The 13,539-nt window shown below is 46.4% G+C and overlaps 1 protein-coding gene across 1 annotated transcript in view; it reads left to right on the top strand.

Moving 5' to 3' along the window:
* The first annotated feature begins 928 nt into the window (after nucleotides 1-928).
* LOC138581334 (C-X-C motif chemokine 14-like) overlaps nucleotides 929-13,539 on the top strand; it is a 72,342-nt gene continuing 59,731 nt past the window's right edge. The window contains exons 1-2 of the mRNA XM_069652590.1: nucleotides 929-1,434; nucleotides 2,274-2,379. Coding sequence (XP_069508691.1) covers nucleotides 1,371-1,434; nucleotides 2,274-2,379 — 170 coding nt within the window. The 5' untranslated portion in view covers nucleotides 929-1,370. The remainder of the gene's footprint in view (nucleotides 1,435-2,273; nucleotides 2,380-13,539) is intronic.

Below are 13,539 nucleotides of genomic sequence, written 5' to 3'. Positions count from 1 at the left end.
TGTTTACACCATGGTGTATGGCGGATTTACCGCCCCATTCCAAGGTGAGTGGGGCGGTAAATCCCCATTTCCCATTTTACCCTTCCCCATTCCCATTTTTGCCCCATAGGGCATAATGGGAGTGGGGAAGGCGCTAATTACGCCACCGTAAATTACGGTGGCGTAATTAGCACCATGGTCCCTTAGCGCCATGGATTATAACGCCACCAAAGGGACCTCGGAATCAGGCGTTAAGGGTCGCCTGATTCGTAATGAGGCCCGTGAAAGGGGGACAGAGCATCAAAAACCGGGACAGCCCCGCAAAACCGGGACGTCTGGTCAACCTATAAATTGTGGATGAAGTGTCGAGCACGTTGTTACTTGGGTTATTTCTCTCTTTCAGGCTGCATTCTATAGGTGCTGCGGGTAAATGTATTTCCAAATCAGAGGAACTTCCAATAATCAGGATATGACTTACGATGAAAAGGTTCCTTACGAAAAACACTTTTGGCGACGGTAAATAAACACATGGCTCTCTTTACAGAGTGAACAAGGGGGCGTATTCCGCCTGCCAGCCGCAAGAAACCAGCACATCCGTGACTGTGTTCAAAGTAGTGGCAAGCACGCGATTCCCAAACTTGGTTTTATGTGCTCCCTACCCTACAGGTAGAACAAGAGAATGCGCGAAAGGCTTCACGGAAGGGTTGCACATTTGTTTTACATTCGTCGGCAAAATATAAATGGGTTTAAAAAATGAAACATTTCTGTCAAGCAATAAATCCACAGGCACAGTAGGTACAACTGGTCAGTGGAAGCCATTCACAGTCAGGTGACTCCGAATAAACTGAATATTACTTTTGTTCATATTCCTAAAACATCCGTGGGTTGGTTTTTATGTTGATTGCGTCACGTTTCCTCTACTTTATGAAATGTTTCCGCCCGGGCAGACAGTGCTGGATGGACCCGGTTGAAGAGCCCCTCCTTCCTTCCCGTAGATTGGGAAATTTCGGAGTCGACGATCGTGCTCTGAGGGTAGCCAGAGATGTTTAAAAAAGAGAACGGGAGAAGGAGAAAGCAGACGGGACCCGAGGCTGACGAGCAAACAGCAGCTACACAAGCAGAGCCACCCAGCTCCCAGCAAAGACAGCACTGACAGGAGCTGCAGAAGAGCCGGCAGCAACAGCACAACAACCAGCAACAGCTCACCCACAGCAGCAGTGCAGCCGACAGCTACACTGAGACACGTCTCGGCAGTTCCCACTGGCCACAGTGACAGCCTCCCAGAGGCAGGTGGCAGCAGGGGGAGGCTCCGCTGGACACAAGCAACCCAGCGACCCAGAGAGAGACTTTCAAGTGTGAGGAGGTCATTGTATACGCACCTTGCTCTGGTCATGAAGCCCGCCTTGCCAGTCTTACTCTTCCTTCTCATTGCAATCTACTCGACTAACGTTGAAGGTACGTTTCTAATATTTTGTTTATTTGAGGTAGGGGCATGTGGGTTCTTAACACAGTTCAGCATAGTTTCCTCAGAACCACTTCCAGACACAAGAGGTAGGTCCCACGGTCTGTGTTCATTCCCCATAGATATAGATTGAAGGTTGGGCTGTCCAGTCTAGTGAAGTCACCCAAATGTGTCAATTCACTAGATATTGTGTGTTCTCGGTGTCGCACTCGTTTGGGGCGTTATTTGCACACATGTAAAATGAACATCACTCTCAAAATCGGAAAATACATTGTTGTGGTTCCTATTGCGTCCCCTAATTCACAAACACTCGGTCAAATCTGAACACTTTGCGCTTCGATTTTTATGACTGAATGGGCTGTGTTTGCACTCATGTCCTGCACCACAGCGCAAAAGTGCGCGCAGGTAATTCGTGAATTGGTGTCCGAGACATAGCATGGCTCATGCTTCAACTTGTTTCTATGACCACGAACAATTAAATGCCATTTTAGGCGCTACTTGTCTGTGAGCAATAAATAAACGCAGCATATGAGCACATTATCCGAGATAACTTTTTTTTGAGTCTTCGGTAGAAATGTAGCGAAATACAGAATAGAACGCGAATGTTTAACTTTAAACCGCATGCTGTTGCATAAGTATTTCTCAGCACTGGGGATCCTTTTGAGCGGCGATATACCTTCAGCTCTGCTACTGAACCAAGAAGGAAGCGCGAGACGTGTCACCTTTAACCTTTGTCACCTTGTCACCTTTAACTCAACGTGTTTCTGCTTTATTCTCAAAATACAGTACACGCAGGAAAAACAGGATGTTATTCTGTCGCCTTTCGCTACAGGTTCCAAATGCAAGTGTTTGAGGAAGGGTCCGAAGATCCGATTCTCAGACGTGCAGAAATTGGAGATAAAGCCCAGGTACCCCTACTGCGAGGAGAAGATGATCATGTAGGTACCCGCTGCGCGTGCGCGTGTTTCAATGGGACGCACTCGAAGTTCTCTGTGTTTTGCACACTTCACGTGCACGACGCACATGTGTCTTATTTCCGCGCCTGACCTATTTCCACGGTCATTCAATGGAGCAGAAACCTCAATAATTAAATTCAAAGCCACTTCTCATGGTTGTCTGAAAAATAATTTCCAGTTTAGCAGACCATGTAAGCACAGCAGGCTCGACCCGTTGCCACGACTGGAGTCATGGGTGCCGACTTTTGATTTTCAATGTGGGGTGACATTTGATTTTTTATCTTGCACTTACCGAATCCTTAACCCTAATGTTATGTTATGTTATGTTATTGTGCATTTGTATAGCGTGTTATGTACTATTGCTATGATCTCAAAGCGGTGTGGGTTGAACGCCCTTGGGGACCATAGTCCAGGTCAGTGGAGAAAGTAGGGTAGTGGGTGCACTCCGTATGTGTGCAGAGGTGGCTGCATTCTAATGCTAGGTGCGGTGAAGTGGTTGTGAGCGATCAGTGGAATTTGTGCAGCAAGGTAGTTGGCCTCCGAGTCTGCATTCTGGCTGCCGTGGGGCCTGTGTAAAAGATTATGAATGCAGCTAGGCCGATTTGTTCATGGGGTATAACTGCATTCTAACAGAGTGTTGTCGTGTTCAAAGAGTAATGTAGGTATCTGCGCAGTTAGGCCAAAATTGATTATAGCTGTGTTCTATTGTTTGTTGGTGTAAAGTGGAGAGTGAGCATATTGGTAGGAGGGAGTGTGTGCGCTTTGGTATGAGGCCCCTGTTCCTGGTTAATTTCCGGAACCCGATGAGCTGGCCTTGTCTGTCCTGTCGGTTTGCATTAATTAGTCTCAGAGAGAGGTGCTTTGGGTGGTGCAGAGGATGTTGCGTTTGCATGGATGGACAGTCCTTTAGCTAAAGGCTTTGTTATAGGTGTCAGAGGGTCAATTTTCCAGATCCCTGGTCATAGCTTATGACGGGTGTCTGGGTAATTCCTGACACATTTGTGTGGTTACTGCATGATTCTCAAGGAGAGTCCCACCAAGCATAGGTTCTATAGTTCCTCAGGTTTGGGAGTTATTGGACTTATTCCTGGGTATATGCCCCCCTGTGTACCCGATTGGTGACATGATATGACCCAGCCGTAATGTTAGGAACAATGTCACAATGTTGGACTATTGCAACAGCCTCTATCTAAATCTGCCTGCCTCTACTCTCCGCCCTCTTCAACTTATCCAAAACAGGACTGCGAGACTTGTCCTTGGCCTCAAGCCCAGGGGTCGTATCTCTCCAGGATTGAAATCTCTGCACTGGCTCCCAGTGGCTGCGAGGATTAAGTTCAAAACATCTGCATTATCCACAAGGTTTTCTGGGGTCTGGGGCTGCATTACCTTTAACTCTCTCTTCCTAAATACCTTCCTTCTCAGGCTCTTCGCTCATCTGCCTCCAACTCCCTCAGGGTTACCGCTTCTCCAAGTAAAGAGTTGGTGGTCGATCTCTCTCCTCGGCTGGGGCCTCCTTCTGGAACAGCCTTTCTGCCTCCCTGAAACTTGAGGAGAACCATCTCCGGTTCCGGAAACACCTCAAAACCTTCCTCTTTGCTTCTGCTTTGTCTGCCTCTCTCCCCTGCTGAAATTCCTGCCGATTCTTCACTGGTTACCTGGCCACGCTTTCTGATCTTTGGCCAGGTCCCGCCTTTGCACACCTCCCCTGCCTCCCTGGCACCCCCTCTGCACTTAGGGACTGGTTCTGTATCCCTTCAGTCCCCTTCCAGCACTTATGTCTGCTTCTTACCTTGCACTTGCCACCATCAGGCCGTTTTATTTATCGTATTTATTCTTCTTTCCCATGTACTGCACTTTCCCCTTTCCCTTCCCCTGGTACTCTACCCTTTGTCCCTACCCTTGCACTTGCACGATCTGAATGACAACTGGTCTAGTAGGATCGTTGTCCGTCTTCCACTGTTTTCCCCTCCCTTGCCTCGTCGCGCCTTGAAACACTTGTGTATAGGCGCGTTATAAATTCCATATCATATCATAAGTGCTCTGAGGCTCTGCAGTAGAGGCTCTGTGTGATGATTACATAGGTAGAGCTTGGCAAGGGGTTAGCAGGGTACAGGGCCAAACGTAGCTGTAGAGAATGGGGCATGTCTGGTTGGGTGGCAGAGAGCCTGCCTGGTCCTAGCATACAATTATAGTGATGTCACATCTTAGGTTTGAAGTCATGCGCAATAGGATTTGGAGCTCTAGGGGGCAAGGGCAGCTTGTTAGCAGAGGGGGCTTCCATGGCCCATACTGTTCCTACATTCGAGATAAGGCTGTTCTGGCCGATTGTAGCTGAAATCTGGCCATTGGTGCTGGGTTTGGCGGCCCTAAGTGGTCCTTTTCATGGATTTGGCAAAAGAAAGGTTTCAAATGCTTTATGGAAGGTCATGTAGTACTGGTTGTGTCAAATGTGGTGAGGCAATGAGTTGCACAGTGTAGAGCCAAGATAGAGTAGACAAACCCTACAAACCTGGCTGACTTGAAGGTTGGGATCACCAGCAGGAGGGCCGTGCTTGACCTTGGGGTGTGTGTTCGGAAGTAGGGCATAATCTTCTCTTGAAGGTATGCCAGCCAGCCCTGTGCACTGCTCGTTGAGTGATGCATAGGGTTTTGAAAGTGGTCCTTTGTTTAAATAGCATTTGCTGTGCACCCATTCTAGGCATTTTCTCCTCTATCCAGATGTCTTAAATCTAGTTGTTATTGCATTTGCTGCTGTGTCCCCATTTTAGACCCCCCCCTCTACAGGTGTCTCAAATCTAGATGTTATTGCATTTACTTCTGTGTCCCCATTTTAAGGACATTTTCCCTCTATCGAGGTGTCCCACATATAGGTGTTATTGCGTCTGCTGTTGTGCCACCGTTTTGGGCCCTCTCGCCCTCTAGTCTGGTGTCCCAAATCTAGGTGCTGTTGTTTTCACTGTTGTGCCCCAGTTTATGCGTTATCACGGCATCTCACACCTAGCTGCTTATCCTCCACAGCTAATGCCTCAAATGTGGGCTTTATCTCCTTTCTCACCTGCAGCATTTTTCCCTCACACTACCATGATTGTCAACTCCAATCTGACAGGAACACAGCGACAACCAAAACCACCTCTCCACCCCCACAACTCTGATCCGTCCACACCTCACCCACCCAGAGCATCACTCCCGACATAGGTATCACTGCCTCTTCCATTTCTTCCCACGTCTCCCAGAACATGTCCAGTACATCTCTGGGGTTGCGTCCATAAAGGAGCTCAAACTGAGAAAAGCATAGGAAGGCCTCAGGGGCTTTACTGATGGCAAAAATGCCACAAGGGATTATTGTGTCCCAATTGCATCCATCTGCTTCTACTAGCTTTTTCAAAATGTTGTTTTAAGGTTTTATTAAAAACGTTCTACTAAGCCTGAGGATAGTACACATAGGTGCATAGGGTTTATATCTGTAAGAACTCCTTCACTTCTGCCATCAATTTTGACATAAAGGTACTCCCTTGACCGGTCAATAATTCTCTTGAAAAGCCTACCCATGACAAAAAAGGGATTAGGTCAGTGGTCGAAGTGTACGAAAAGTAGTAGTGGAACTATGTTCCATACTAGCCTGCAGCGCTCCCCACAGATCCCATTGCCGCACCCCCTCCAATGCACAATAAAAACCCCAAAAAGCATATACCTGCTGTTTAAGGGAACGTTCAGTGCAGTGCACTGAAAGTGCAAGTTTCAACTTCTTCCTACACTTTTATTTTAAAACGAAACCGTTCCAGAACAGTTTCTTTTTAAAATAAAAGTGTAGGAACGCTAAAACTTAATTAAAAGAAGTAGAGGAGCTCCGCTCCCGACCGCTCCCGCCCACTTCGACCACTGGATTAGGTGTTTCACAATCTATTGTGAGGTATTATTTTTCAACGAGAAGTTTCCAGATACCGGGTTGCATAATTTAGTATTACTAGAATATACTTATTCCCTAGTTTGGACGGCTCTATATCCATGTCATTTCTAGAGAACTATACCTCTATTATAGGGAAGGGTGGTAGTGGTGTTGGTGGAGGGGAATGTGGAGCTATTTCCTGCCATAGGGGATACAGTCTATGAATTTCTTAATGTTGGCGTAAACACCTGAACAGTAAAAACGATGTATAATCTACCCCTGGTTTTTTGCTGTTCCCAAGTTTCCTAAAGTCAGATGGGCATGTGCTATTTCGTGGACAGTTCTCCTATGACTTCTAGGAACTACAATCTTGGTCCTGGTTACGATTCTGATATAAGGTCTCCCCTATATGGAAGGCCTTGTTTTAAAAATAAAATGGCACATCCTTAGACCATCCTTTTTCTTCAGGCACTATTTGTAAGAAGGTTCAGACAGGATAGGATCATTTTGCTGAGTGAAATATCTGTCTCTTCTCCAGTAGTTATCTGGGTTACTAGGGTTAAAGGGTTAAAATAGAAGAGGAGTGCTTCATTAGCCTCTCCAAAACCCTTAGTGCCTCTTTCTGTGAGCTTGAGTTCCTGGACCTCTACAGGTCTAAAATCCCCTGGGAAATGTCTCTCTGCTTTTCACATGGTAAGTGTGTTTCCCATTATTCTGCATTAATATATTTGTCACCCCTCTAGCCTCGGTTTATTACTCCAGCCATTACACACAGGCTGTATTTCCAGGTGAAACCAAATTTGGACATTAGGCAGATATAGGTACCCTTAGGAAGTGATAGAATTAGTTCTGTGGCGATCAACTAGCTTCTCCTACTTCTATAGAGCTATCCTGACAGCTGTGTAAGTCAAAACATATAACTTCACTAGTAGCTACAGTGCGACCAGTGGTCTGACTGCTCAGTTGGAGTATTTCAGGGTCCACCATATGTATATCAGTTGAGTCAGATCCCTCTCCTCACACCATACGTAAGTGTGTCAAAGAAGGAAGCACTGGCAGATGCAACAGAAAACTCCCACAGCTGCTCATCATCATTCTCACATCTCCCACTGGTAAGTCAGGAGGATTTGAATCTCCTGCATGGGAGATCTGTCTCACCTGCTTCCTCTCACGGATGTGCTTACCTCTGCGGCCGGGCTTGACAAACTTGAGAGTCCTTTGTTCCTTTTTATACATTGTATCGAGTTCCTACGATGCGCAATGTTTTAATACTGTATTCTCATGTTTAAGAGCCTGTTCCTCGTGTGACAAACTCTGCACTGCAGTCGCTAATTGCTGCACCTGATCTAAGGCTGTCTGTAAAGTTGGCAAGTGAATCTGGGTGGGCAATTGACTACAGCCATCGCTAACTGTAACAATTCATGCAAGATTAAGTAAATGACTAACCTTTTTGTGTGCAGCAAGAAGCGAGGCATTTGAAGGTGTCCCATGAGACTCTGAACACCTCCACTTCTTAATAATAGAGAAGGGGAAATATGTGAAGCACCAGGGAAACCCTCTGGGGGAGAAAACCCTGCTAGCGCTTATGAAAGGCGGGGAGAGAGAAGGACCGCCTTGTGATGTTCTCTCTCTGGATAATGTTGACCTGGCTTCTAAGATTGTCTGTCAACGAACGTGTTGTTCCAAGAACTCCGGAGGGATTGCTGGGAGACACAATGAAGGTGTTATAGTTCTTAACTCAGATCGCTGGATATTAGATTGGTAAGAGAGAAAGGGAGAATACCCGAGAGTTTCAGGTGGGAGGTCTATCAAAACCTCACTGTAAGAGCTTAGGTGGTGGGGAGAGTGGCTGGGAGAGTTCCGTGAGGCTTCTAATAAGTTTGAAGAGGACAAAGAAAGTCCAAGAGAAGGTAAGCATAAACTAATGAGAAAATAGAGCAGACTATGAGTGCCTGGGTAGCATACTTACAGTGCATCATGAATAACAGTGGTGATGCACTGACACTCGGGTCAGCAGTGCCTAAATCCGTGTCCAGAAGAGAAGCGCAATGACATCACAGGACGCTGATGATTGGAACGTGAAACCACTACACCGTGCCCTTGCGGTAAGGCAGGCCGCCATCTTGTGAGCAGGAATAACAGAATGAACCCACAACCTCCATTTGGCATTGCAAGCAGGTCATGACAGTATGTCCCCTCCAAAAAGCAGTCCCACCAGGCTTGCCCGGGTAAAAGTGGTGGAAATATCAGACAAGACAAGGGGCATGGACTGTGGAAGCAGGCTCCCAAGAACGGTCAGCCACAGAATAGCCTTTCCAGTCTACTAGATACAGGAGTCGCCCATGATGATAGCGGGTGTCAAGAATCCCTTAGACCTCAAACTCAGGACCAGAAGCAGTCAACAGTGATGGAGGACATGACACACAACCAAAACGATCCTGGACATGAGGATTGAGCTGTGAAACATGAAATACCAGATGAATCCTGGCCCAAGAAGGTGGAAGTTGCAGTCAGAATGCCAAAGGGACCATCACAGCCAGTACAGTGAAAGGACCAAAGAATCTAGGAGACAGCTTGGACGCCACCAGATGCCAGGGCAGGAACCACGAGGATAGCCAAACAGAATCGACAGGTGTAATCTCTGGTGTGGGGGAACAATGTTTATCAGCATAGCGTTTGGACCGGTCTTGTGCTACTAGTAAAGCTGTCCTGTCCGTTTGATGTCCCTGCTGTATGTCGCTCATCAAAGTGTCCACATCTGGGAAGGCAGAAGATTTAAGAAGCGAGGAAGAGAAAAAGGATGCATCATAACAATAGTTGCACTGTAAGGGACTACTACCAATTGCAGCACGAGAGGCATTGATGTAAGCATATTCAGCCAATGGTAAAAGTTCCTTCCAGTTATCTTGAGCTGCAGAGATGAAACAATGGAGATATCCCTCCAGATTTTGATTGAAGCGTTACATCTGCCCATGGGTTTAGGGATGATAACCTGAACGTAAGGCCCTTTTAATGTTCAATTCCTTGCATACTTGCCTCCAGTAGCAAGAAACATACTGGGGTCCTCTGTCCGACACTATGGCATCGCAAGGGCATGGCGGATGAAGTTGCTGTCAATAAAATGGTTAGCCATCTGAGGCGCAGTGGATACTGCAGGTAGAGCAAAGAAATTAGCCAGTTTCTTCAAGTACTCGATGGTCACCATGACAGTGGGGTAACCTTGGGAAGAAGGTAAATCAACATTGAAGTCGGTGGAAATCAACTGCCAGGGATGGGTAAGCATCTGGAAAACAGCTAGTTTTCTGTGTGGTTCCTTTGTTTGAAGACAGATGCTACAAAACAAAACATAGCCAGACACGTCCTTCTGCACTGTTACCCACCAGAAATGTATCAAAACCAGCTCCAGAGTGCTGGTGATACCCCGGTGTTGGTGGAGCAGACACATTCCCAATTACCTTAGTAATAACATCCACCTTCAAAAGATAATCCCTCTGCTGCATGACAGATGGTGCCCATGAGTTTTCCGTTTTTTAAGGATATGGAACGAAGAAAGTCATGAATGACTGCGATAAATGTGGCACGTGGAAACATTCTCTCCGACTGAAACCCTGGTCCATGATTGGAAAACCTCATTGGCAAGGTGTCTGCCTGTAAATTGGATTTCCCCGGGATGATGGTGTAGCTTATGTCATACAGGGAGAAGTGTGCCCATCTCGCCTGTCTACTATATCGTGTCTCAGCATCCTGAAGATTCTTGATATTCTGGTAAGCAGTGCATACCTCAATAGTGTGTTGCGACCCCAAGAGCAGATCTCCACTCCTGAAAAGCCTGTTTTATTGCCAATAGTTCCTTCTCTAGTACCGCATAGTTGAATTTGGAGGAGGTAAAGGTCTTAGACAGGTAGGCTACAGGATGTTCTTGTCCCAAGGAGATAACCTGTTTTAAGACGGCACCAATAGCATAGCTGGAAGCATCAGTTTCCACAATAAACGGCAGGTTTTGATCCAAATTGCCTAGGATAGGAGTCTTTGAGAAGAGCGATTTTAGTGTGTCAAAGGCCGGTTGAGCATCAGCAGATGATTCGAAGATCTTTCCTTCCTTGAGCAACGTGGTTAAAGGCTGAACTATGGTAAAAAAAAACTGCCTATAAATTGCCTATAGAAATTGGCAAAACCAAGAAAACACTACAGTTCTTTGATTGTGTGAGGAGGGGACCACTCCAGTATTGCAGAGACCATCCCAGGATCCATAGAAATGCCTGTAGAAGATAACACAAAACCCAAATAGGTCACGCTGGATTTATGAAACTCACACTTTTCTGGTTTGTGGTAAAGGTGGTTGTTTCATAACCTATGTAGCACATGACAGACATGCTGGTGATGGTCTCCTGGATTCCTTTAAAAAAAACAGGATGTCGTCAATGTGGACTATCACAGTATAAAGGAGATCAGTAAAAATGTGATCCATAAACCGCTGGAAAACTGCTGGGGCACTGGATAAGGGGCATGACTCTGTATTGGAAATGTCCATACTGAGTACGAAATGCCATCTTCCATTCGTCATCCACCTTTATTCATATGAGGTGGTAAGCTCCTCTAAGGTGTAATTTTGTTTAAACAGAGGCGACCTTGACTGCCTCCAAGATGTCCGGAATGGGTAACATGGGGTAGCAATCTGGGATGGTGATTCTGTTCAATCCTCGATAATCAATACAGGGCCTTAATTCATCTGTGTTTTTCTTAGGAATTAAGAAAAGAGAAGCCCCTGCTTGGGTGGTTGATTCAGTAAGCAGACCGTTCTGGAGGTGAGTATCCAGATATTGGCCCTCATTACGACCCTGGCATTAAGGGATTACCGGTAATCCCTTAATGCCTGATTACGAGGTCCCTTTGCGGGTCCCGACCTTAACGGCTGGTCTGTACCAGCCGTTAAGGTAAGGACCCACAAAGGGACCTTGAAGGTGATTACGGTACTGCATTTTGTGGTACCGTAATTACCGCCTTCCCCATTCCTATTGAGCCCTATGGGGCAAGATTGGGAATGGGGAAGGGCCAATGGTAAATGGGGAATTACTGCCCCGCCAACCTTGGAATGGGGCGGTAATTCCCCATGTCACCACGGCAGATCCGGTAAATTACTGGCGTTAACCATGGCGCTAATAGACTCCCAGGACCCCCCTTGTTAATTTGCTTATTTAAGTAACTTTGGGTCTCACCCTAAGTTACTAGGGGAATCCAGACGTGGACCCCTTGCTTACTATTCTTAGAGAGGCACAGATCCACCCTACTGATGAGGTCCAACCAGACCGAAACACGTGTCTGGGGTTTCTGTTGGTACTCTTGTTCAGAGGAGAATTGCCTAGCATTTTGGTGCTGGACTCCCCCAGGGCAGGACAAATACTGATATGTTTGGGATATTTCTTCTCTGTGAAAGATAGTGAGCTAAAGACTCTGGGTAAGTCTCTCGTAACCAGGACTAATGTCTGGCAGAGGGACTCCCAGGACCCCACTTGTTAATTTACCAAAGGAGGGGTACCATCAACCCCTTCCACTAGAATGGATACAGCCGTGGGAGACTGGGGCATTCCCTGAGACCAAGTCTGTTGGACAGAAGAAAAGAAACCCTCAGGACTACCATGCCTTGGGATCGTGAAGAAGTGGAAAGTAGTTGGAAACCCACATCTGTTTCTCCAACCGTGGTTCCCTTGTTTCCCAACCTATTAGGTTGTCTAAGAGGTACTACAGGAAATGTGTTAACAGAGTGCTCTGAGGTGGCACAATACATACACAATCCCTGACTTCTTCTTTGGGTTTGTTCTTCCTGCATCAAGGGACCATGTGCAGAGCCCAAATGCATGGGTTCATCGGGTTCCACTACTTTGGGGGCATTTGGTTGATCCATACCCATTCGCAGAGACCCACACCTCCTATGTTCCGACCGTCTCTCCTGAAGACGATAATCTAGTTGCATGGTTAGAGAAATCAGTTCTACCAATGATGTAGCTCTGGGAACAGGAGCACGTTTGTCCTTCAAATCTTCAATTAAACCCTTTCTAAATAGAGTGATTAAGGTGTTGTCTGGCCAGGCCATACCAGATGCCAATTGTTTGAATCAGGTTATATAATCTAACACATCCTGAGTCCCCAGTTTGTAATCCAAATTTTTTCTTAGGAGGAAACTAAGTTTTCTTCTCCCAAACATAGCCTTGAGACTGGCTACACAGGTGGGCAAGGAGACGAGCACCTCATTGTTTGCTGTTCCTATCGGGGTTGCCCAGGCTAGAGCAGGACCAGTTAAATGGAAAATCATATAATCCACATGGTCTCTATCAGAAGGAAAGAAGGAGGTTTTAAATGCGTACTGTACCGTACAAGCATCAAGAAATTCTTTCAAGGAATGAGGACTTCCGTCGTACTTGCCTCCTGGTCACAGGCCTGGGGGTATCTCCGAACTTGATGGGTATCTAACAGATCATTGTTTTAATACTGTATTTTCATTTTTTAGAGCCTGTACCTCATGTGACAAGCTCTGCACTGCAATCCCTAATTGCTGCACCTGATCTAAAGCGTCTGTAAAGTTTCCATGTGAATCTGGGTAGGCAATTGACTACAGGCGTTTCTAACTTTAACAATTCATGCAAGATTAAGAAAATGACTAACCTTTTGTGTGCAGCAAGAAGCGTGGCAATTGAAGGTGTCCCCTGAACTCTGAACACCTCCACTTCCTAATTATAGAGAAGGGGATATATGTGAATTTCCCAGGGAAACCCTCTGGGGGAGAAAACCCTGCTGGTGCTGATGAAAGGCGGGGAGAGAGAAGGACCGCCTTGTGATATCGTCTCTCCAGATAAGGTTGACCTGGCTTCTAAGATCATCTGTCCACAAACACGTTCTTCCGAGGGACTCCGTATAGATTGCTGAGAGACACAATGAAGGTGCTATAGTTCTCAACTCAGATCGCACTGGATATTAGATTGGTAAGAGGGAAAGGGAGAATACCTGAGAGATTCAGGTGGGAGGTCTATCAAAACCTCACTGTAAGAGCTTATGTGGTGGGGAGAGTAGCTGGAAGAATTCTGCAATGCTTCTAATAAGTGTGAAGAGGAGAAAGAAAGTCCAAGAGAAGGTAAGCAGACACTTATGAGAACAGAGCAAATTGAGAGTGCCTAGGTAGCGTACTTACGGAGCATCATAAATAACAGTAGCAACGCACCGACATTTGGGTCGGTGTCGCCTAAATCCGTGTCCAGAAGAGA

Source organism: Ambystoma mexicanum, chromosome 3p, assembly GCF_040938575.1.
Source record: "Ambystoma mexicanum isolate Mex_15411 chromosome 3p, UKY_AmexF1_1, whole genome shotgun sequence".
In the NCBI taxonomy this organism is placed as follows: domain Eukaryota; kingdom Metazoa; phylum Chordata; class Amphibia; order Caudata; family Ambystomatidae; genus Ambystoma; species Ambystoma mexicanum.
The sequence above is the reverse complement of the archived record's forward strand: the minus strand, read 5'-3'. Positions and strand labels throughout refer to the sequence as shown.